The sequence below is a fragment of the Ascaphus truei genome, chromosome 22 (assembly GCF_040206685.1).
Source record: "Ascaphus truei isolate aAscTru1 chromosome 22, aAscTru1.hap1, whole genome shotgun sequence".
Classification (NCBI taxonomy): Eukaryota; Metazoa; Chordata; class Amphibia; order Anura; family Ascaphidae; genus Ascaphus; species Ascaphus truei.
Genome location: NC_134504.1, coordinates 12,104,799 through 12,130,586, shown reverse-complemented (window position 1 = coordinate 12,130,586; position 25,788 = coordinate 12,104,799). Strand labels below are relative to the sequence as shown.

The window sequence follows — 25,788 nt, the reverse complement described above, 5'->3', positions numbered from 1 at the left end:
TATAGACATTATTAGCGGACTCTAAAAGGTGCATCACAGACCCACATCCTAGAACAGCGATCCTCCCGATAGGTGACTCTAACGCACGGGATAAATAAGCAGATACAGGCGGTCCTCGGTTATCCAGCGGGACCCGCTCTGGAAGTAGCGTGGGATAGTGACACCGTGGTAAAGTGAGCCCCATGTTAATCAGTGGCGGTGAGCGTTGGATAGCGCATTCCGGCGTCGGATAGCGCATTCAGGCGTCGGATAGCGCATTCAGGCGTCGGATAGCGCTTTCAGGCGTCGGATAGCGCATTCAGGCGTCGGATAGCGCATTCAGGCGTCGGATAGCGCATTCCGGCGTCGGATAGCGCATTCAGGCGTCGGATAGCGCATTCAGGCGTCGGATAGCGCATTCAGGCGTCGGATAGCGCATTCAGGCGTTGGATAGCGCATTCCGGCGTCGGATAGCGCATTCAGGCGTCGGATAGCGCATTCAGGCGTCGGATAGCGCATTCAGGCGTCGGATAGCGCATTCAGGCGTCGGATAGCGCTTTCAGGCGTCGGATAGCGCATTCAAGCGTCGGATAGCGCATTCAGGCGTCGGATAGCGCATTCAGGCGTCGGATAGCGCATTCAAGCGTCGGATAGCGCATTCAGGCGTCGGATAGCGTACGAGGGATAGGTCTCTGTACGATCGCACGCCCGCGGTGTCATCCGAGAAACGTTGCGGGCGACTTCATTGCAACTTTGAGAGTTGCCACAGATTTGGATTTCTCTTTTGAATCTGAAAATGTGAGCAGGGCGGGCGGGCAGCGCAGGGCGGGCAGCGCCGGGCGGGCAGCGCCGGGCGGGCAGCGCCGGGCGGGCAGCGCCGGGCGGGCAGCGCCGGGCGGGCAGCGCCGGGCGGGCAGCGCCGGGCGGGCAGCGCAGGGCGGGCAGCGCAGGGCGGGCAGCGCAGGGCGGGCAGCGCAGGGCGGGCAGCGCAGGGCGGGCAACGCAGGGCGGGCAACGCAGGGCACGCAGCGCCGGGGGGGATACGCAGGGCACACAGCGCCGGGGGGGATACGCAGGGCACACAGCGCCGGGGGGGATACGCAGGGCACACAGCGCCGGGGGGGATACGCAGGGCACACAGCGCCGGGGGGGATACGCAGGGCACACAGCGCCGGGGGGGATACGCAGGGCACACAGCGCCGGGGGGGGATACGCAGGGCACACAGCGCCGGGGGGGATACGCAGGGCACACAGCGCCGGGGGGGATACGCAGGGCACACAGCGCCGGGGGGGATACGCAGGGCACACAGCGCCGGGGGGGATACGCAGGGCACACAGCGCCGGGGGGGGATACGCAGGGCACACAGCGCCGGGGGGGATACGCAGGGCACACAGCGCCGGGGGGGATACGCAGGGCACACAGCGCCGGGGGGGATACGCAGGGCACACAGCGCCGGGGGGGGGATACGCAGGGCACACAGCGCCGGGGGGGGATACGCAGGGCACACAGCGCCGGGGGGGATACGCAGGGCACACAGCGCCGGGGGACGCGCAGGGCACACAGCGCCGGGGGGGATACGCAGGGCACACAGCGCCGGGGGGGATACGCAGGGCACACAGCATGGTCTGCTCGCTAAAAAAGCACAAGATGGCTTAACAGTCTCAAGCAAGCGCTATACAAACACTGTACCTACTTCCGGGACACGGAGTTCCGTGGCAGCACCACGTTATACCCGCAGCCACCGGAGTTGGTTTATACCATAACAAGCTAGAATTATTAACCCACGGTTTTAAATGGCTCTAAAATGACATTATAAGGTTGTGGCCCAATCTTATCAAATCTGCCCCTTTGGTGAACTGGCGCTACCCGAGCGCGGATCTGTTCCTGTAACTTGTCATAAGCGCCGACAGCAAGACGCGCCAGAGAAAGGAACTACAACTCTGGCAGTAGGAAGCAATGCCAAAATGTAGCTGAAAACCCAAAGACCGTGTGAAGGGAAGCCCCCTCTCCACACCGAAGCCCCCTCCCCACACCGAAGCCCCCTCCTCACAACGAAGCCCCCTCTCCACACCGAAGCCCCCTCCTCACAACGAAGCCCCCTCCTCACAACGAAGCCCCCCTACCCACACCGAAGCCCCCACACAAAGTCCCCCTCCCCACACCGAAGCCCCCTCCTCACAACGAAGCCCCACTCCCCACACCGAAGCCCCCACACGAAGCCCCCCTCCCCACACCGAAGCCCCCTCCTCACAACGAAGCCCCCTCCTCACAACGAAGCCCCCTCCCCACACACCGAAGCCCCCACACGAAGCCCCCCTCCCCACACACCGAAGCCCCCTCCCCACACCGAAGCCCCCTCCTCACAACGAAGCCCCACTCCCCACACCGAAGCCCCCACACGAAGCCCCCCTCCCCACACCGTAGCCCCCTCCTCACAACGAAGCCCCCTCCTCACAACGAAGCCCCCTCCTCACAACGAAGCCCCCCTCCCCACACCGAAGCCCCCACACGAAGCCCCCCTCCCCACACCGAAGCCCCCTCCTCACAACGAAGCCCCCTCCCCACACCGAAGCCCCCTCCCCACACCGAAGCCCCCTCCCCACACCGAAGCCCCCCTCCCCACACCGGAGCCCCCACACGAAGCCCCCCTCCCCACACCGAAGCCCCCTCCTCACAACGAAGCCCCCTCCTCACAACGAAGCCCCCTCCTCACACACCGAAGCCCCCTCCCCACACCGAAGCCCCCACACGAAGCCCCCTCCCCACACACCGAAGCCCCCTTCCCACACACCGAAGCCCCCTCCCCACACCGAAGTTACATGAAAGACACGTGTGTTTTGACATAAACGGTGACAAACCTGCAGTCATCACACCGTGCGCGCCGGTCTCCTGAATGCAGCGCTCCACGTCACTGAGGAATTGGATGTTTCCATTTGCAAAAATAGGGATCTTCACTGCGTTCCTGTCACCAAAGAAAGGAGATATTTAAAGTATAGTGAGCCACATCGCTGAATAATCACTGACTGAATGCAGCACGATGAGAATGTGATGGGGTTTCCCTTCCTGTGTGTGGGGTAAGGGCAGATACAGACAGTACAGGATAGTGAGGGGGTTTCCCTTCCTGTGTGTGGGGTAAGGGCAGATACAGACAGTACAGGATAGTGATGGGGTTTCCCTTCCTGTGTGTGGGGTAAGGGCAGATACAGACAGTACAGGATAGTGATGGGGTTTCCCTTCCTGTGTGTGGGGTAAGGGCAGATACAGACAGTACAGGATAGTGAGGGGGTTTCCCTTCCTGTGTGTGGGGTAAGGGCAGACACAGACAGTACAGGATAGTGATGGGGTTTCCCTTCCTGTGTGAGGGGTAAGGGCAGATACAGACAGTACAGGATAGTGAGGGGGTTTCCCTTCCTGTGTGTGGGGTAAGGGCAGATACAGACAGTACAGGATAGTGATGGGGTTTCCCTTCCTGTGTGTGGGGTAAGGGCAGATACAGACAGTACAGGATAGTGATGGGGTTCCCTTCCTGTGTGTGGGGTAAGGGCAGATACAGACAGTACAGGATAGTGATGGGGTTTCCCTTCCTGTGTGTGGGGTAAGGGCAGATACAGACAGTACAGGATAGTGATGGGGTTTCCCTTCCTGTGTGTGGGGTAAGGGCAGATACAGACAGTACAGGATAGTGATGGGGTTTCCCTTCCTGTGTGAGGGGTAAGGGCAGATACAGACAGTACAGGATAGTGAGGGGGTTTCCTTCCTGTGTGTGGGGTAAGGGCAGATACAGACAGTACAGGATAGTGATGGGGGTCCCCTTCCTGTGTGTGGGGTAAGGGCAGATACAGACAGTACAGGATAGTGATGGGGTTTCCCTTCCTGTGTGTGGGGTAAGAGCAGATACAGACAGTACAGGATAGTGATGGGGTTTCCCTTCCTGTGTGTGGGGTAAGGGCAGATACAGACAGTACAGGATAGTGATGGGGTTTCCCTTCCTGTGTGTGGGGTAAGAGCAGATACAGACAGTACAGGATAGTGAGGGGGTTTCCTTCCTGTGTGTGGGGTAAGGGCAGATACAGACAGTACAGGATAGTGATGGGGTTTCCCTTCCTGTGTGTGGGGTAAGGGCAGATACAGACAGTACAGGATAGTGAGGGGGTTTCCCTTCCTGTGTGTGGGGTAAGGGCAGATACAGACAGTACAGGATAGTGATGAGGTTTCCCTTCCTGTGTGTGGGGTAAGGGCAGATACAGACAGTACAGGATAGTGAGGGGGTTTCCCTTCCTGTGTGTGGGGTAAGGGCAGATACAGACAGTACAGGATAGTGATGAGGTTTCCCTTCCTGTGTGTGGGGTAAGGGCAGATACAGACAGTACAGGATAGTGAGGGGGTTTCCCTTCCTGTGTGTGGGGTAAGGGCAGATACAGACAGTACAGGATAGTGATGAGGTTTCCCTTCCTGTGTGTGGGGTAAGGGCAGATACAGACAGTACAGGATAGTGATGAGGTTTCCCTTCCTGTGTGTGGGGTAAGGGCAGATACAGACAGTACAGGATAGTGAGGGGGTTTCCCTTCCTGTGTGTGGGGTAAGAGCAGATACAGACAGTACAGGATAGTGATGGGGTTTCCCTTCCTGTGTGTGGGGTAAGGGCAGATACAGACAGTACAGGATAGTGATGGGGTTTCCCTTCCTGTGTGTGGGGTATGGGCAGATACAGACAGTACAGGATAGTGATGGGGTTTCCCTTCCTGTGTGTGGGGTAAGAGCAGATACAGACAGTACAGGATAGTGATGGGGTTTCCCTTCCTGTGTGTGGGGTAAGGGCAGATACAGACAGTACAGGATAGTGATGGGGTTTCCCTTCCTGTGTATGGGGTAAGGGCAGATACAGACAGTACAGGATAGTGATGGGGTTTCCCTTCCTGTGTGTGGGGTAAGGGCAGATACAGACAGTACAGGATAGTGATGAGGTTTCCCTTCCTGTGTGTGGGGTAAGGGCAGATACAGACAGTACAGGATAGTGATGGGGTTTCCCTTCCTGTGTGTGGGGTAAGGGCAGATACAGACAGTACAGGATAGTGATGGGGTTTCCCTTCCTGTGTGTGGGGTAAGGGCAGATACAGACAGTACAGGACAGTGATGGGGTTTCCCTTCCTGTGTGTGGGGTAAGGGCAGATACAGACAGTACAGGATAGTGATGGGGTTTCCCTTCCTGTGTGTGGGGTAAGGGCAGATACAGACAGTACAGGATAGTGATGGGGTTTCCCTTCCTGTGTGTGGGGTAAGGGCAGATACAGACAGTACAGGACAGTGATGGGGTTTCCCTTCCTGTGTGTGGGGTAAGAGCAGATACAGACAGTACAGGATAGTGATGGGGTTTCCCTTCCTGTGTGTGGGGTAAGGGCAGATACAGACAGTACAGGATAGTGATGGGGTTTCCCTTCCTGTGTATGGGGTAAGGGCAGATACAGACAGTACAGGATAGTGATGGGGTTTCCCTTCCTGTGTGTGGGGTAAGGGCAGTTACAGACAGTACAGGATAGTGATGGGGTTTCCCTTCCTGTGTGTGGGGTAAGGGCAGTTACAGACAGTACAGGATAGTGATGGGGTTTCCCTTCCTGTGTGTGGGGTAAGGGCAGTTACAGACAGTACAGGATAGTGATGGGGTTTCCCTTCCTGTGTGTGGGGTAAGAGCAGATACAGACAGTACAGGATAGTGAGGGGGTTTCCCTTCCTGTGTGTGGGGTAAGGGCAGATACAGACAGTACAGGACAGTGATGGGGTTTCCCTTCCTGTGTGTGGGGTAAGGGCAGATACAGACAGTACAGGATAGTGATGAGGTTTCCCTTCCTGTGTGTGGGGTAAGGGCAGATACAGACAGTACAGGATAGTGATGGGGTTTCCTTCCTGTGGGTGGGGTAAGGGCAGATACAGACAGTACAGGACAGTGATGGGGTTTCCCTTCCTGTGTGTGGGGTAAGGGCAGATACAGACAGTACAGGATAGTGATGGGGTTTCCCTTCCTGTGTGTGGGGTAAGGGCAGATACAGACAGTACAGGATAGTGATGGGGTTTCCCTTCCTGTGTGTGGGGTAAGAGCAGATACAGACAGTACAGGATAGTGATGGGGTTTTCCTTCCTGTGTGTGGGGTAAGGGCAGATACAGACAGTACAGGATAGTGATGGGGTTTCCCTTCCTGTGTGTGGGGTAAGGGCAGATACAGACAGTACAGGATAGTGATGAGGTTTCCCTTCCTGTGTGTGGGGTAAGGGCAGATACAGACAGTACAGGATAGTGATGGGGTTTCCCTTCCTGTGTGTGGGGTAAGAGCAGATACAGACAGTACAGGATAGTGATGGGGTTTCCCTTCCTGTGTGTGGGGTAAGGGCAGATACAGACAGTACAGGATAGTGATGGGGTTTCCCTTCCTGTGTGTGGGGTAAGGGCAGATACAGACAGTACAGGATAGTGATGGGGTTTCCCTTCCTGTGTGTGGGGTAAGGGCAGATACAGACAGTACAGGATAGTGATGGGGTTTCCCTTCCTGTGTGTGGGGTAAGGGCAGATACAGACAGTACAGGACAGTGATGGGGTTTCCCTTCCTGTGTGTGGGGTAAGGGCAGATACAGACAGTACAGGATAGTGATGGGGTTTCCCTTCCTGTGGGTGGGGTAAGGGCAGATACAGACAGTACAGGATAGTGAGGGGGTTTCCTTCCTGTGTGTGGGGTAAGGGCAGATACAGACAGTACAGGATAGTGATGGGGTTTCCCTTCCTGTGTGTGGGGTAAGGGCAGATACAGACAGTACAGGATAGTGATGGGGTTTCCCTTCCTGTGTGTGGGGTAAGGGCAGATACAGACAGTACAGGATAGTGATGGGGTTTCCTTCCTGTGTGTGGGGTAAGGGCAGATACAGACAGTACAGGATAGTGATGGGGTTTCCCTTCCTGTGTGTGGGGTAAGGGCAGATACAGACAGTACAGGATAGTGATGGGGTTTCCCTTCCTGTGTGTGGGGTAAGAGCAGATACAGACAGTACAGGATAGTGATGGGGTTTCCTTCCTGTGTGTGGGGTAAGGGCAGATACAGACAGTACAGGATAGTGATGGGGTTTCCCTTCCTGTGTGTGGGGTAAGAGCAGATACAGACAGTACAGGACAGTGATGGGGTTTCCCTTCCTGTGTGTGGGGTAAGGGCAGATACAGACAGTACAGGATAGTGATGGGGGTTCCCTTCCTGTGTGTGGGGTAAGAGCAGATACAGACAGTACAGGATAGTGAGGGGGTTTCCTTCCTGTGTGTGGGGTAAGAGCAGATACAGACAGTACAGGATAGTGATGGGGTTTCCCTTCCTGTGTGAGGGGTAAGGGCAGATACAGACAGTACAGGATAGTGAGGGGGTTTCCCTTCCTGTGTGTGGGGTAAGAGCAGATACAGACAGTACAGGATAGTGATGGGGTTTCCCTTCCTGTGTGTGGGGTAAGGGCAGATACAGACAGTACAGGATAGTGATGGGGTTTCCCTTCCTGTGTGTGGGGTAAGGGCAGATACAGACAGTACAGGATAGTGATGGGGTTTCCCTTCCTGTGTGTGGGGTAAGAGCAGATACAGACAGTACAGGATAGTGATGGGGTTTCCCTTCCTGTGTGTGGGGTAAGAGCAGATACAGACAGTACAGGATAGTGATGGGGTTTCCCTTCCTGTGTGTGGGGTAAGAGCAGATACAGACAGTACAGGATAGTGATGGGGTTTCCCTTCCTGTGTGTGGGGTAAGGGCAGATACAGACAGTACAGGATAGTGATGGGGTTTCCCTTCCTGTGTGTGGGGTAAGGGCAGATACAGACAGTACAGGATAGTGATGAGGTTTCCCTTCCTGTGTGTGGGGTAAGGGCAGATACAGACAGTACAGGATAGTGATGGGGTTTTCCTTCCTGTGTGTGGGGTAAGGGCAGATACAGACAGTACAGGATAGTGATGGGGTTTCCCTTCCTGTGTGTGGGGTAAGGGCAGATACAGACAGTACAGGATAGTGATGGGGTTTCCCTTCCTGTGTGTGGGGTAAGGGCAGATACAGACAGTACAGGATAGTGAGGGGGTTTCCCTTCCTGTGTGTGGGGTAAGGGCAGATACAGACAGTACAGGATAGTGATGGGGGTTCCCTTCCTGTGTGTGGGGTAAGGGCAGATACAGACAGTACAGGATAGTGATGGGGTTTCCCTTCCTGTGTGTGGGGTAAGGGCAGATACAGACAGTACAGGACAGTGAGGGGGTTTCCCTTCCTGTGTGTGGGGTAAGAGCAGATACAGACAGTACAGGATAGTGATGGGGTTTCCCTTCCTGTGTGTGGGGTAAGGGCAGATACAGACAGTACAGGATAGTGATGGGGTTTCCCTTCCTGTGTGTGGGGTAAGGGCAGATACAGACAGTACAGGATAGTGAGGGGGTTTCCCTTCCTGTGTGTGGGGTAAGGGCAGATACAGACAGTACAGGATAGTGATGGGGTTTCCCTTCCTGTGTGTAGGGGTAAGGGCAGATACAGACAGTACAGGATAGTGATGGGGTTTCCCTTCCTGTGTGTGGGGTAAGGGCAGATACAGACAGTACAGGATAGTGATGGGGTTTCCCTTCCTGTGTGTGGGGTAAGGGCAGATACAGACAGTACAGGACAGTGATGGGGTTTCCCTTCCTGTGTGTGGGGTAAGGGCAGATACAGACAGTACAGGACAGTGATGGGGTTTCCCTTCCTGTGTGTGTGGGGTAAGGGCAGATACAGACAGTACAGGATAGTGATGAGGTTTCCCTTCCTGTGTGTGGGGTAAGGGCAGACACAGACAGTACAGGATAGTGAGGGGGTTTCCCTTCCTGTGTGTGGGGTAAGGGCAGATACAGACAGTACAGGATAGTGATGGGGTTCCCTTCCTGTGTGTGGGGTAAGGGCAGATACAGACAGTACAGGATAGTGATGGGGTTTCCCTTCCTGTGTGTGGGGTAAGAGCAGATACAGACAGTACAGGATAGTGAGGGGGTTTCCCTTCCTGTGTGTGGGGTAAGGGCAGATACAGACAGTACAGGATAGTGATGGGGTTTCCCTTCCTGTGTGTGGGGTAAGGGCAGATACAGACAGTACAGGATAGTGATGGGGTTTCCCTTCCTGTGTGTGGGGTAAGGGCAGATACAGACAGTACAGGATAGTGATGGGGTTTCCCTTCCTGTGTGTGGGGTAAGGGCAGATACAGACAGTACAGGATAGTGATGGGGTTTCCCTTCCTGTGTGTGGGGTAAGGGCAGATACAGACAGTACAGGATAGTGATGGGGTTCCCTTCCTGTGTGTGGGGTAAGAGCAGATACAGACAGTACAGGATAGTGATGGGGTTCCCTTCCTGTGTGTGGGGTAAGGGCAGATACAGACAGTACAGGACAGTGATGGGGTTTCCTTCCTGTGTGTGGGTAAGGGCAGATACAGACAGTACAGGATAGTGATGGGGTTCCCTTCCTGTGTGTGGGGTAAGGGCAGATACAGACAGTACAGGATAGTGATGGGGTTTCCCTTCCTGTGTGTGGGGTAAGGGCAGATACAGACAGTACAGGATAGTGATGGGGGTTCCCTTCCTGTGTGTGGGGTAAGGGCAGATACAGACAGTACAGGATAGTGATGAGGTTTCCCTTCCTGTGTGTGGGATAAGGGCAGATACAGACAGTACAGGATAGTGATGAGGTTTCCCTTCCTGTGTGTGGGTAAGAGCAGATACAGACAGTACAGGACAGTGATGAGGTTTCCCTTCCTGTGTGTGGGTAAGGGCAGATACAGACAGTACAGGATAGTGATGGGGTTTCCCTTCCTGTGTGTGGGGTAAGAGCAGATACAGACAGTACAGGATAGTGATGGGGTCCCCTTCCTGTGTGTGGGGTAAGGGCAGATACAGACAGTACAGGATAGTGATGGGGTTTCCCTTCCTGTGTGTGGGGTAAGGGCAGATACAGACAGTACAGGATAGTGATGGGGTTTCCCTTCCTGTGTGTGGGGTAAGGGCAGATACAGACAGTACAGGACAGTGATGGGGTTTCCCTTCCTGTGTGTGGGGTAAGGGCAGATACAGACAGTACAGGACAGTGATGGGTTTCCCTTCCTGTGTGTGGGGTAAGGGCAGATACAGACAGTACAGGATAGTGATGGGGTTTCCCTTCCTGTGTGTGGGGTAAGGGCAGATACAGACAGTACAGGATAGTGATGGGGGTTTCCCTTCCTGTGTGTGGGGTAAGAGCAGATACAGACAGTACAGGATAGTGATGGGGTCCCCTTCCTGTGTGTGGGGTAAGGGCAGATACAGACAGTACAGGATAGTGAGGGGGTTTCCCTTCCTGTGTGTGGGGTAAGGGCAGATACAGACAGTACAGGATAGTGATGGGGTTTCCCTTCCTGTGTGTGGGGTAAGAGGCAGATACAGACAGTACAGGACAGTGATGGGGTTTCCCTTCCTGTGTGTGGGGTAAGGGCAGATACAGACAGTACAGGATAGTGATGGGGTTTCCCTTCCTGTGTGTGGGGTAAGGGCAGATACAGACAGTACAGGATAGTGATGGGTTTCCCTTCCTGTGTGTGGGGTAAGGGCAGATACAGACAGTACAGGATAGTGATGGGGTTTCCCTTCCTGTGTGTGGGGTAAGGGCAGATACAGACAGTACAGGATAGTGATGGGGTTTCCCTTCCTGTGTGTGGGGTAAGGGCAGATACAGACAGTACAGGATAGTGATGGGGTTTCCCTTCCTGTGTGTGGGGTAAGGGCAGATACAGACAGTACAGGATAGTGATGGGGTTTCCCTTCCTGTGTGTGGGGTAAGGGCAGATACAGACAGTACAGGATAGTGATGGGGTTTCCCTTCCTGTGTGTGGGGTAAGGGCAGATACAGACAGTACAGGATAGTGATGGGGTTTCCCTTCCTGTGTGTGGGGTAAGAGCAGATACAGACAGTACAGGATAGTGATGGGGTTTCCCTTCCTGTGTGTGGGGTAAGGGCAGATACAGACAGTACAGGATAGTGATGGGGTTTCCCTTCCTGTGTGTGGGGTAAGGGCAGATACAGACAGTACAGGATAGTGATGGGGTTTCCTTCCTGTGTGTGGGGTAAGGGCAGATACAGACAGTACAGATAGTGATGGGGTTTCCCTTCCTGTGTGTGGGGTAAGGGCAGATACAGACAGTACAGGATAGTGATGGGGTTTCCCTTCCTGTGTGTGGGGTAAGGGCAGATACAGACAGTACAGGATAGTGATGGGTTTCCCTTCCTGTGTGTGGGGTAAGGGCAGATACAGACAGTACAGGATAGTGATGGGGTTTCCTTCCTGTGTGTGGGGTAAGGCAGATACAGACAGTACAGGATAGTGATGGGGTTTCCCTTCCTGTGTGTGGGGTAAGGGCAGATACAGACAGTACAGGATAGTGATGGGGTTTCCCTTCCTGTGTGTGGGGTAAGGGCAGATACAGACAGTACAGGATAGTGATGGGGTTTCCCTTCCTGTGTGTGGGGTAAGGAGCAGATACAGACAGTACAGGATAGTGATGGGGTTTCCCTTCCTGTGTGTGGGGTAAGGGCAGATACAGACAGTACAGGATAGTGATGGGGTTTCCCTTCCTGTGTGTGGGGTAAGGGCAGATACAGACAGTACAGGATAGTGATGGGGTTTCCTTCCTGTGTGTGGGGTAAGGGCAGATACAGACAGTACAGGATAGTGATGGGGGTTTCCCTTCCTGTGTGTGGGGTAAGGGCAGATACAGACAGTACAGGATAGTGAGGGGGTTTCCTTCCTGTGTGTGGGGTAAGGGCAGATACAGACAGTACAGGATAGTGATGGGGTTCCCTTCCTGTGTGTGGGGTAAGGGCAGATACAGACAGTACAGGATAGTGATGGGGTTTCCTTCCTGTGTGTGGGGTAAGGGCAGATACAGACAGTACAGGATAGTGATGGGGTTTCCCTTCCTGTGTGTGGGGTAAGGGCAGATACAGACAGTACAGGATAGTGATGGGGTTTCCCTTCCTGTGTGTGGGGTAAGGGCAGATACAGACAGTACAGGATAGTGATGGGTTTCCTTCCTGTGTGTGGGGTAAGGGCAGATACAGACAGTACAGGATAGTGAGGGGGTTTCCTTCCTGTGTGTGGGGGTAAGGGCAGATACAGACAGTACAGGATAGTGAGGGGGTTTCCTTCCTGTGTGTGGGGTAAGGGCAGATACAGACAGTACAGGATAGTGAGGGGGTTTCCCTTCCTGTGTGTGGGGTAAGGGCAGATACAGACAGTACAGGATAGTGATGGGGTTTCCCTCTCCTGTGTGTGGGGTACGGGCAGATACAGACAGTACAGATAGTGATGGGGTTTCCTTCTGTGTGTGGGGTAAGGAGCAGATACAGACAGTACAGGATAGTGCAGACAGTACAGGATAGTGATGGGGTTTCCCTTCCTGTGTGTGGGGTAAGGGCAGATACAGACAGTACAGGATAGTGATGAGGTTTCCCTTCCTGTGTGTGGGGTAAGGGCAGATACAGACAGTACAGGATAGTGAGGGGGGTTTCCCTTCCTGTGTGTGGGGTAAGGGCAGATACAGACAGTACAGGATAGTGATGGGGTTTCCCTTCCTGTGTGTGGGGTAAGAGCAGATACAGACAGTACAGGATAGTGATGGGGTTTCCTTCCTGTGTGTGGGGTAAGGGCAGATACAGACAGTACAGGACAGTGATGAGGTTTCCCTTCCTGTGTGTGTGGGGTAAGGGCAGATACAGACAGTACAGGATAGTGATGGGGTTTCCCTTCCTGTGTGTGGGGTAAGGGCAGATACAGACAGTACAGGATAGTGATGGGGTTTCCCTTCCTGTGTGTGGGGTAAGGGCAGATACAGACAGTACAGGATAGTGATGAGGTTTCCCTTCCTGTGTGTGGGGTAAGGGCAGATACAGACAGTACAGGATAGTGAGGGGGTTTCCCTTCCTGTGTGTGGGGTAAGGGCAGATACAGACAGTACAGGATAGTGATGGGGTTTCCTTCCTGTGTGTGGGGTAAGGGCAGATACAGACAGTACAGGATAGTGATGGGGTTTCCTTCCTGTGTGTGGGGTAAGGGCAGATACAGACAGTACAGGATAGTGATGAGGTTTCCCTTCCTGTGTGTGGGGATAAGGGCAGATACAGACAGTACAGGATAGTGATGAGGTTTCCCTTCCTGTGTGTGGGGTAAGGGCAGATACAGACAGTACAGGATAGTGATGAGGTTTCCCTTCCTGTGTGTGGGGTAAGGGCAGATACAGACAGTACAGGATAGTGAGGGGGTTTCCCTTCCTGTGTGTGGGGTAAGAGCAGATACAGACAGTACAGGACAGTGATGGGGTTTCCCTTCCTGTGTGTGGGGTAAGGGCAGATACAGACAGTACAGGATAGTGAGGGGGTTTCCCTTCCTGTGTGTGGGGTAAGGGCAGATACAGACAGTACAGGATAGTGATGGGGTTTCCCTTCCTGTGTGTGGGGTAAGGGCAGATACAGACAGTACAGGATAGTGAGGGGGTTTCCCTTCCTGTGTGTGGGGTAAGGGCAGATACAGACAGTACAGGATAGTGATGGGGTTTCCCTTCCTGTGTGTGGGGTAAGAGCAGATACAGACAGTACAGGATAGTGATGGGGTCCCCTTCCTGTGTATGGGGTAAGGGCAGATACAGACAGTACAGGATAGTGATGGGGTTCCCTTCCTGTGTATGGGGTAAGGGCAGATACAGACAGTACAGGATAGTGATGGGGTTTCCCTTCCTGTGTGTGGGGTAAGGGCAGATACAGACAGTACAGGATAGTGATGGGGTTTCCCTTCCTGTGTGTGGGGTAAGGGCAGATACAGACAGTACAGGATAGTGATGGGGTTTCCCTTCCTGTGTGTGGGGTAAGGGCAGATACAGACAGTACAGGATAGTGATGGGGTTCCCTTCCTGTGTGTGGGGTAAGGGCAGATACAGACAGTACAGGACAGTGATGGGGTTTCCTTCCTGTGTGTGGGGTAAGGGCAGATACAGACAGTACAGGATAGTGATGGGGTTTCCCTTCCTGTGTGTGGGGTAAGGGCAGATACAGACAGTACAGGACAGTGATGGGGTTTCCCTTCCTGTGTGTGGGGTAAGGGCAGATACAGACAGTACAGGATAGTGATGGGGTTTCCCTTCCTGTGTGTGGGGTAAGGGCAGATACAGACAGTACAGGATAGTGAGGGGGTTTCCCTTCCTGTGTGTGGGATAAGGGCAGATACAGACAGTACAGGATAGTGATGAGGTTTTACAGACAGTACAGGATAGTGATGAGGTTTCCCTTCCTGTGTGTGGGGTAAGGGCAGATACAGACAGTACAGGATAGTGAGGGGGTTTCCCTTCCTGTGTGTGGGGTAAGAGCAGATACAGACAGTACAGGACAGTGATGGGGTTTCCCTTCCTGTGTGTGGGGTAAGGGCAGATACAGACAGTACAGGATAGTGATGGGGTTTCCCTTCCTGTGTGTGGGGTAAGGGCAGATACAGACAGTACAGGATAGTGATGGGGTTTCCCTTCCTGTGTGTGGGGTAAGAGCAGATACAGACAGTACAGGATAGTGATGGGGTTTCCCTTCCTGTGTGAGGGGTAAGGGCAGATACAGACAGTACAGGATAGTGAGGGGGTTTCCCTTCCTGTGTGTGGGGTAAGGGCAGATACAGACAGTACAGGATAGTGATGGGGTTTCCCTTCCTGTGTGTGGGGTAAGGGCAGATACAGACAGTACAGGATAGTGATGAGGTTTCCCTTCCTGTGTGTGGGGTAAGGGCAGATACAGACAGTACAGGATAGTGATGGGGTTCCCTTCCTGTGTGTGGGGTAAGGGCAGATACAGACAGTACAGGATAGTGATGGGGTTTCCCTTCCTGTGTGTGGGGTAAGGGCAGATACAGACAGTACAGGATAGTGATGAGGTTTCCCTTCCTGTGTGTGGGGTAAGGGCAGATACAGACAGTACAGGATAGTGAGGGGTTTCCCTTCCTGTGTGTGGGGTAAGGGCAGATACAGACAGTACAGGATAGTGATGGGGTTTCCCTTCCTGTGTGTGGGGTAAGGGCAGATACAGACAGTACAGGATAGTGATGGGGTTTCCCTTCCTGTGTGTGGGGTAAGGGCAGATACAGACAGTACAGGACAGTGATGGGGTTTCCTTTCCTGTGTGTGGGGTAAGAGCAGATACAGACAGTACAGGACAGTGATGAGGTTTCCCTTCCTGTGTGTGGGGTAAGAGCAGATACAGACAGTACAGGATAGTGATGGGGTTTCCCTTCCTGTGTGTGGGGTAAGGGCAGATACAGACAGTACAGGACAGTGATGGGGTTTCCTTTCCTGTGTGTGGGGTAAGAGCAGATACAGACAGTACAGGACAGTGATGAGGTTTCCCTTCCTGTGTGTGGGGTAAGGGCAGATACAGACAGTACAGGATAGTGATGGGGGTTCCCTTCCTGTGTGTGGGGTAAGGGCAGATACAGACAGTACAGGACAGTGATGGGGTTTCCCTTCCTGTGTGTGGGGTAAGGGCAGATACAGACAGTACAGGATAGTGATGGGGTTCCCTTCCTGTGTGTGGGGTAAGGGCAGATACAGACAGTACAGGATAGTGATGGGGTTTCCCTTCCTGTGTGTGGGGTAAGGGCAGATACAGACAGTACAGGATAGTGATGAGGTTTCCCTTCCTGTGTGTGGGGTAAGGGCAGATACAGACAGTACAGGATAGTGAGGGGGTTTCCCTTCCTGTGTGTGGGGTAAGGGCAGATACAGACAGTAAGACAGTACAGGATAGTGATGGGGGTTTCCCTTCCTGTGTGTGGGGTAAGAGCAGATACAGACAGTACAGGATAGTGATGGGGTTTTCCCTTCCTGTGTGTGGGGTAAGGGCAGATACAGACAGTACAGGATAGTGATGGGGTTTCCCTTCCTGTGTGTGGGGTAAGGGCAGATACAGACAGTACAGGATAGTGAGGGGGTTTCCCTTCCTGTGTGTGGGGTAAGAGGCAGATACAGACAGTACAGGATAGTGATGGGGTTTCCCTTCCTGTGTGTGGGGTAAGGGCAGATACAGACAGTACAGGATAGTGAGGGGGTTTCCCTTCCTGTGTGTGGGGGTAAGGGCAGATACAGACAGTACAGGATAGTGATGGGGTTTCCCTTCCTGTGTGTGGGGTAAGAGCAGATACAGACAGTACAGGATAGTGATGGGGTTTCCCTTCCTGTGTGAGGGGTAAGGGCAGATACAGACAGTACAGGATAGTGATGGGGGTTCCCTTCCTGTGTGTGGGGTAAGGGCAGATACAGACAGTACAGGATAGTGATGGGGTTTCCCTTCCTGTGTGTGGGGTAAGGGCAGATACAGACAGTACAGGATAGTGATGGGGTTTCCCTTCCTGTGTGTGGGGTAAGGGCAGATACAGACAGTACAGGATAGTGATGGGGTTTCCCCTTCCTGTGTGTGGGGTAAGGGCAGATACAGACAGTACAGGATAGTGATGGGGTTTCCCTTCCTGTGTGTGGGGTAAGGGCAGATACAGACAGTACAGGATAGTGATGGGGTTTCCCTTCCTGTGTGTGGGGTAAGGGCAGATACAGACAGTACAGGATAGTGATGGGGTTTCCCCTTCCTGTGTGTGGGGTAAGGGCAGATACAGACAGTACAGGATAGTGATGGGGTTTCCCTTCCTGTGTGTGGGGTAAGGGCAGATACAGACAGTACAGGATAGTGATGGGGTTTCCCTTCCTGTGTGTGGGGTAAGGGCAGATACAGACAGTACAGGATAGTGAGGGGGTTTCCCTTCCTGTGTGTGGGGTAAGGGCAGATACAGACAGTACAGGATAGTGATGGGGTTTCCCTTCCTGTGTGTGGGGTAAGAGCAGATACAGACAGTACAGGATAGTGATGAGGTTTCCCTTCCTCTGTGTGTGGGGTAAGTGCAGATACAGACAGTACAGGATAGTGATGGGGTTTCCCTTCCTGTGTGTGGGGTAAGGGCAGATACAGACAGTACAGGACAGTGATTGGGGTTTCCCTTCCTGTGTGTGGGGTAAGGGCAGATACAGACAGTACAGGATAGTGATGGGGTTTCCCTTCCTGTGTGTGGGGTAAGGGCAGATACAGACAGTACAGGATAGTGATGGGGTTTCCCTTCCTGTGTGTGGGGTAAGGGCAGATACAGACAGTACAGGATAGTGATGGGGGTTTCCCTTCCTGTGTGTGGGGTAAGGGCAGATACAGACAGTACAGGATAGTGATGGGGGTTTCCCTTCCTGTGTGTGGGGTATGGGCAGATACAGACAGTACAGGACAGTGAGGGGGTTTCCCTTCCTGTGTGTGGGGTAAGGGCAGATACAGACAGTAACAGGATAGTGATGGGGTTTCCCTTCCTGTGTGTGGGGTAGGGCAGATACAGACAGTACAGGATAGTGATGGGGTTTCCCTTCCTGTGTGTGGGGTAAGGGCAGATACAGACAGTACAGGATAGTGAGGGGGTTTCCCTTCCTGTGTGTGGGGTAAGGGCAGATACAGACAGTACAGGATAGTGATGGGGTTTCCCCTTCCTGTGTGTGGGGTAAGGGCAGATACAGACAGTACAGGATAGTGATGGGGGTTTCCCTTCCTGTGTGTGGGGTAAGGGCAGATACAGACAGTACAGGATAGTGATGGGGTCCCCTTCCTGTGTGTGGGGTAAGGGCAGATACAGACAGTACAGGATAGTGATGGGGTTTCCCTTCCTGTGTGTGGGGTAAGGGCAGATACAGACAGTACAGGACAGTGATGGGGTTTCCCTTCCTGTGTGTGGGGTAAGGGCAGATACAGACAGTACAGGACAGTGATGGGGTTTCCCTTCCTGTGTGTGGGGTAAGGGCAGATACAGACAGTACAGGATAGTGATGGGGTTTCCCTTCCTGTGTGTGTGGGGTAAGAGCAGATACAGACAGTACAGGATAGTGATGGGGTTTCCCTTCCTGTGTGTGTGGGGTAAGGGCAGATACAGACAGTACAGGATAGTGATGGGGTTTCCCCTTCCTGTGTGTGGGGTAAGGGCAGATACAGACAGTACAGGATAGTGATGGGGTTTCCCTTCCTGTGTGTGGGGTAAGGGCAGATACAGACAGTACAGGATAGTGATGGGGTTTCCCTTCCTGTGTGTGGGGTAAGGGCAGATACAGACAGTACAGGATAGTGATGAGGGTTTCCCTTCCTGTGTGAGGGGTAAGGGCAGATACAGACAGTACAGGATAGTGATGGGGTCCCCTTCCTGTGTGTGGGGTAAGGGCAGATACAGACAGTACAGGATAGTGATGGGGTCCCCTTCTGTGTGTGGGGTAAGGGCAGATACAGACAGTACAGGATAGTGAGGGGGTTTCCCTTCCTGTGTGTGGGGTAAGGGCAGATACAGACAGTACAGGATAGTGAGGGGGTTTCCCTTCCTGTGTGTGGGGTAAGGGCAGATACAGACAGTACAGGATAGTGAGGGGGTTTCCCTTCCTGTGTGTGGGGTAAGGGCAGATACAGACAGTACAGGATAGTGAGGGGGTTTCCTTCCTGTGTGTGGGGTAAGGGCAGATACAGACAGTACAGGATAGTGATGGGGTTTCCCTTCCTGTGTGTGGGGTAAGGGCAGATACAGACAGTACAGGACAGTGATGGGGTTTCCCTTCCTGTGTGTGGGGTAAGGGCAGATACAGACAGTACAGGACAGTGATGGGGTTTCCCTTCCTGTGTGTGGGGTAAGGGCAGATACAGACAGTACAGGATAGTGATGGGGTTTCCCTTCCTGTGTGTGGGGTAAGGGCAGATACAGACAGTACAGGATAGTGATGGGGTTTCCCTTCCTGTGTGTGGGGTAAGGGCAGATACAGACAGTACAGGATAGTGATGGGGTTCCCTTCCTGTGTGTGGGGTAAGAGCAGATACAGACAGTACAGGATAGTGAGGGGGTTTCCCTTCCTGTGTGTGGGGTAAGGGCAGATACAGACAGTACAGGATAGTGATGGGGTTTCCCCTTCCTGTGTGTGGGGTAAGGGCAGATACAGACAGTACAGGATAGTGATGGGGTTCCCTTCCTGTGCTGTTGTGGGGTAAGAGCAGATACAGACAGTACAGGATAGTGATGGGGGTTCCCTTCCTGTGTGTGGGGTAAGAGCAGATACAGACAGTACAGGATAGTGAGGGGGTTTCCCTTCCTGTGTGTGGGGTAAGGGCAGATACAGACAGTACAGGATAGTGATGGGGTTTCCCTTCCTGTGTGTGTGGGGTAAGGGCAGATACAGACAGTACAGGATAGTGAGGGGGTTTCCCTTCCTGTGTGTGGGGTAAGGGCAGATACAGACAGTACAGGATAGTGATGGGGGTCCCCTTCCTGTGTGTGGGGTAAGGGCAGATACAGACAGTACAGGATAGTGAGGGGGTTTCCCTTCCTGTGTGTGGGGTAAGGGCAGATACAGACAGTACAGGATAGTGATGGGGGTCCCCTTCCTGTGTGTGGGGTAAGGGCAGATACAGACAGTACAGGATAGTGAGGGGGTTTCCCTTCCTGTGTGTGGGGGTAAGGGCAGATACAGACAGTACAGGATAGTGATGGGGTTTCCCTTCCTGTGTGTGGGGTAAGGGCAGATACAGACAGTACAGGATAGTGATGGGGTTTCCCTTCCTGTGTGTGGGGTAAGGGCAGATACAGACAGTACAGGATAGTGATGGGGTTTCCCTTCCCTGTGTGTGGGGTAAGGGCAGATACAGACAGTACAGGATAGTGATGGGGTTTCCCTTCCTGTGTGTGGGGTAAGAGCAGATACAGACAGTACAGGATAGTGAGGGGGTTTCCCTTCCTGTGTGAGGGGTAAGGGCACATACAGACAGTACAGGATAGTGATGGGGGTTCCCTTCCTGTGTGTGGGGTAAGAGCAGATACAGACAGTACAGGATAGTGAGGGGGTTTTCCCTTCCTGTGTGTGGGGTAAGAGCAGATACAGACAGTACAGGATAGTGATGGGGTTTCCCTTCCTGTGTGTGGGGTAAGAGAAGATACACAGACAGTACAGGATAGTGATGGGGTTTCCCTTCCTGTGTGAGGGGTAAGGGCACATACAGACAGTACAGGATAGTGATGGGGGTTCCCTTCCTGTGTGTGGGGGTAAGGGCAGATACAGACAGTACAGGATAGTGATGGGGTTTCCCTTCCTGTGTGAGGGGTAAGGGCACATACAGACAGTACAGGATAGTGATGGGGGTTCCCTTCCTGTGTGTGGGGTAAGGGCAGATACAGACAGTACAGGATAGTGAGGGGGGTTTCCCTTCCTGTGTGTGGGGTAAGGGCAGATACAGACAGTACAGGATAGTGATGGGGTTTTCCTTCCTGTGTGTGGGGTAAGGGCAGATACAGGACAGTACAGGATAGTGATGGGGTTTCCCTTCCTGTGTGTGGGGTAAGGGCAGATACAGACAGTACAGGATAGTGATGGGGGTTTCCCTTCCTGTGTGTGGGGTAAGGGCAGATACAGACAGTACAGGATAGTGATGGGGTTTCCCTTCCTGTGTGTGGGGTAAGGGCAGATACAGACAGTACAGGACAGTGATGGGGTTCCCTTCCTGTGTGTGGGGTAAGGGCAGATACAGACAGTACAGGATAGTGATGAGGTTTCCCTTCCTGTGTGTGGGGTAAGAGCAGATACAGACAGTACAGGGATAGTGATGAGGTTTCCCTTCCTGTGTGTGGGGTAAGGGCAGATACAGACAGTACAGGATAGTGATGGGGTTTCCCTTCCTGTGTGTGGGGTAAGGGCAGATACAGGACAGTACAGGATAGTGATGAGGTTTCCCTTCCTGTGTGTGGGGTAAGGGCAGATACAGACAGTACAGGATAGTGATGGGGTTTCCCTTCCTGTGTGTGGGGTAAGGGCAGATACAGACAGTACAGGATAGTGATGGGGTTTCCCTTCCTGTGTGAGGGGTAAGGGCAGATACAGACAGTACAGGATAGTGAGGGGGTTTCCCTTCCTGTGTGTGGGGTAAGGGCAGATACAGACAGTACAGGACAGTGATGGGGTTCCCTTCCTGTGTGTGGGGTAAGGGCAGATACAGACAGTACAGGATAGTGATGGGGTTTCCCTTCCTGTGTGTGGGGTAAGGGCAGATACAGACAGTACAGGATAGTGATGGGGTTTCCCTTCCTGTGTGTGGGGTAAGAGCAGATACAGACAGTACAGGATAGTGATGGGGTTTCCCTTCCTGTGTGTGGGGTAAGGGCAGATACAGACAGTACAGGATAGTGATGGGGTTTCCCCTTCCTGTGTGTGGGGTAAGGGCAGATACAGACAGTACAGGACAGTGATGGGGTTTCCCTTCCTGTGTGTGGGGTAAGGGCAGATACAGACAGTACAGGATAGTGATGGGGTTTCCCTTCCTGTGTGTGGGGTAAGGGCAGATACAGACAGTACAGGATAGTGATGGGGGTCCCCTTCCTGTGTGTGGGGTAAGGGCAGATACAGACAGTACAGGATAGTGATGGGGTTTCCCTTCCTGTGTGTGGGGTAAGGGCAGATACAGACAGTACAGGATAGTGATGGGGTTTCCCTTCCTGTGTGTGGGGTAAGGGCAGATACAGACAGTACAGGATAGTGATGGGGGTTCCCTTCCTGTGTGTGGGGTAAGGGCAGATACAGACAGTACAGGATAGTGATGGGGTTTCCCTTCCTGTGTGTGGGGTAAGGGCAGATACAGACAGTACAGGATAGTGATGGGGTTTCCCTTCCTGTGTATGGGGTAAGGGCAGATACAGACAGTACAGGATAGTGATGGGGGTTCCCTTCCTGTGTGTGGGGTATGGGCAGATACAGACAGTACAGGATAGTGATGGGGTCCCCTTCCTGTGTGTGGGGTAAGGGCAGATACAGACAGTACAGGATAGTGATGGGGTCCCCTTCCTGTGTGTGGGGTAAGTGCAGATACAGACAGTACATGACAGTGATGGGGTTTCCCTTCCTGTGTGTGGGGTAAGGGCAGACACAGACAGTACAGGATAGTGATGGGGTTTCCCTTCCTGTGTGTGGGGTAAGGGCAGATACAGACAGTACAGGACAGTGATGGGGTTCCCTTCCTGTGTGTGGGGTAAGGGCAGATACAGACAGTACAGGATAGTGATGGGGTTTCCCTTCCTGTGTGTGGGGTAAGGGCAGATACAGACAGTACAGGATAGTGATGGGGTTTCCCTTCCTGTGTGTGGGGTAAGGGCAGAGTAAGGGCAGATACAGACAGTACAGGATAGTGATGGGGTTTCCCTTCCTGTGTGTGGGGTAAGGGCAGATACAGACAGTACAGGATAGTGAGGGGGTTTCCCTTCCTGTGTATGGGGTAAGGGCAGATACAGACAGTACAGGATAGTGATGGGGTTTCCCTTCCTGTGTGTGGGGTAAGGGCAGATACAGACAGTACAGGATAGTGATGGGGTTTCCCTTCCTGTGTGTGGGGTAAGGGCAGATACAGACAGTACAGGACAGTGATGGGGTTTCCCTTCCTGTGTGTGGGGTAAGGGCAGATACAGACAGTACAGGACAGTGATGGGGTTTCCCTTCCTGTGTGTGGGGTAAGGGCAGATACAGACAGTACAGGATAGTGATGGGTTCCCTTCCTGTGTGTGGGGTAAGGGCAGATACAGACAGTACAGGATAGTGATGGGGTTTCCCTTCCTGTGTGTGGGGTAAGGGCAGATACAGACAGTACAGGATAGTGATGGGGTTTCCCTTCCTGTGTGTGGGGTAAGGGCAGATACAGACAGTACAGGATAGTGATGGGGTTTCCCTTCCTGTGTGTGGGGTAAGGGCAGATACAGACAGTACAGGATAGTGAGGGGTTTCCCTTCCTGTGTGTGGGGTAAGGGCAGATACAGACAGTACAGGACAGTGATGGGGTTTCCCTTCCTGTGTGTGGGATAAGGGCAGATACAGACAGTACAGGATAGTGATGGGGTTTCCCTTCCTGTGTGTGGGGTAAGGGCAGATACAGACAGTACAGGATAGTGAGGGGGTTTCCCTTCCTGTGTGTGGGGTAAGAGCAGATACAGACAGTACAGGATAGTGATGGGGTTCCCCTTCCTGTGTGTGGGGTAAGGGCAGATACAGACAGTACAGGATAGTGATGGGATTTCCCTTCCTGTGTGTGGGGTAAGGGCAGATACAGACAGTACAGGACAGTGATGGGGTTTCCCTTCCTGTGTGTGGGGTAAGGGCAGATACAGACAGTACAGGACAGTGATGGGGTTTCCCTTCCTGTGTGTGGGGTAAGGGCAGATACAGACAGTACAGGATAGTGATGGGGTTTCCCTTCCTGTGTGTGGGATAAGGGCAGATACAGACAGTACAGGATAGTGATGGGGTTTCCCTTCCTGTGTGTGGGGTATGGCAGATACAGACAGTACAGGATAGTGATGGGGTTTCCCTTCCTGTGTGTGGGGTAAGGGCAGATACAGACAGTACAGGATAGTGATGGGGTTTCCCTTCCTGTGTGTGGGGTAAGGGCAGATACAGACAGTACAGGATAGTGATGGGGTTTCCCTTCCTGTGTGTGGGGTAAGGGCAGATACAGACAGTACAGGATAGTGATGGGGTTTCCCTTCCTGTGTGTGGGGTAAGGGCAGATACAGACAGTACAGGATAGTGATGGGGTTCCCCTTCCTGTGTGTGGGGTAAGGGCAGATACAGACAGTACAGGATAGTGAGGGGGTTTCCCTTCCTGTGTGTGGGGTAAGGGCAGATACAGACAGTACAGGATAGTGAGGGGGTTTCCTTCCTGTGTGTGGGGTAAGGGCAGACACAGACAGTACAGGATAGTGATGGGGTCCCCTTCCTGTGTGTGGGGTAAGGGCAGATACAGACAGTACAGGATAGTGATGGGGTTTCCCTTCCTGTGTGTGGGGTAAGGGCAGATACAGACAGTACAGGATAGTGATGGGGTTTCCCTTCCTGTGTGTGGGGTAAGGGCAGATACAGACAGTACAGGATAGTGATGGGGTTTCCCTTCCTGTGTGTGGGGTAAGGGCAGATACAGACAGTACAGGATAGTGATGGGGTTTCCCTTCCTGTGTGTGTGGGGTAAGGGCAGATACAGACAGTACAGGATAGTGATGAGGTTTCAATTCCTGTGTGTGGGGTAAGGGCAGATACAGACAGTACAGGATAGTGATGGGGTTCCCTTCCTGTGTGTGGGGTAAGGGCAGATACAGACAGTACAGGATAGTGATGGGGTTCCCTTCCTGTGTGTGGGGTAAGGGCAGATACAGACAGTACAGGATAGTGAGGGGGTTCCCTTCCTGTGTGTGGGGTAAGGGCAGATACAGACAGTACAGGATAGTGATGAGGTTTCCCTTCCTGTGTGTGGGGTAAGGGCAGATACAGACAGTACAGGATAGTGATGGGGTTTCCCTTCCTGTGTGTGGGGTAAGGGCAGATACAGACAGTACAGGATAGTGATGGGGTTTCCCTTCCTGTGTGTGGGGTAAGGGCAGATACAGACAGTACAGGATAGTGATGGGGTTTCCCTTCCTGTGTGAGGGGTAAGAGCAGATACAGACAGTACAGGATAGTGAGGGGGTTTCCCTTCCTGTGTGAGGGGTAAGAGCAGATACAGACAGTACAGGATAGTGAGGGGGTTTCCCTTCCTGTGTGTGGGGTAAGGGCAGATACAGACAGTACAGGATAGTGATGGGGTTTCCCTTCCTGTGTGTGGGGTAAGGGCAGATACAGACAGTACAGGATAGTGATGGGGTTTCCCTTCCTGTGTGTGGGGTAAGGGCAGATACAGACAGTACAGGATAGTGAGGGGGTTTCCCTTCCTGTGTGTGGGGTAAGGGCAGATACAGACAGTACAGGATAGTGATGGGGTTTCCCTTCCTGTGTGAGGGGTAAGGGCAGATACAGACAGTACAGGATAGTGATGGGGTTTCCCTTCCTGTGTGTGGGGTAAGGGCAGATACAGACAGTACAGGATAGTGATGGGGTTTCCCTTCCTGTGTGTGGGGTAAGGGCAGATACAGACAGTACAGGATAGTGATGGGGTTTCCCTTCCTGTGTGAGGGGTAAGGGCAGATACAGACAGTACAGGATAGTGATGGGGTTCCCCTTCCTGTGTGTGGGGTAAGGGCAGATACAGACAGTACAGGACAGTGATGGGGTTCCCTTCCTGTGTGTGGGGTAAGGGCAGATACAGACAGTACAGGACAGTGATGAGGTTTCCCTTCCTGTGTGTGGGGTAAGGGCAGATACAGACAGTACAGGATAGTGATGGGGTTTCCCTTCCTGTGTGTGGGGTAAGAGGCAGATACAGACAGTACAGGATAGTGATGGGGTTTCCCTTCCTGTGTGTGGGGTAAGGGCAGATACAGACAGTACAGGATAGTGATGGGGTTTCCCTTCCTGTGTGTGGGGTAAGGGCAGATACAGACAGTACAGGATAGTGATGGGGTTTCCCTTCCTGTGTGTGGGGTAAGGGCAGATACAGACAGTACAGGATAGTGATGAGGTTTCCCTTCCTGTGTGTGGGGGTAAGGGCAGATACAGACAGTACAGGATAGTGATGAGGTTTCCCTTCCTGTGTGTGGGGTAAGGGCAGATACAGACAGTACAGGACAGTGATGAGGTTTCACTTCCTGTGTGTGGGGTAAGGGCAGATACAGACAGTACAGGATAGTGATGGGGTTTCCCTTCCTGTGTGTGGGGTAAGGGCAGATACAGACAGTACAGGATAGTGATGGGGTTTCCCTTCCTGTGTGTGTG

At 53.3% G+C, this 25,788-nt stretch overlaps 1 protein-coding gene across 1 annotated transcript in view; it reads right to left on the bottom strand.

The window, feature by feature from the left end:
* DUS1L (dihydrouridine synthase 1 like) overlaps positions 1-25,788 on the bottom strand; it is a 38,030-nt gene that overhangs the window by 4,144 nt on the left and 8,098 nt on the right. Inside the window, 1 exon segment of the mRNA XM_075579990.1 lies at positions 2,839-2,942. Coding sequence (XP_075436105.1) covers positions 2,839-2,942 — 104 coding nt within the window.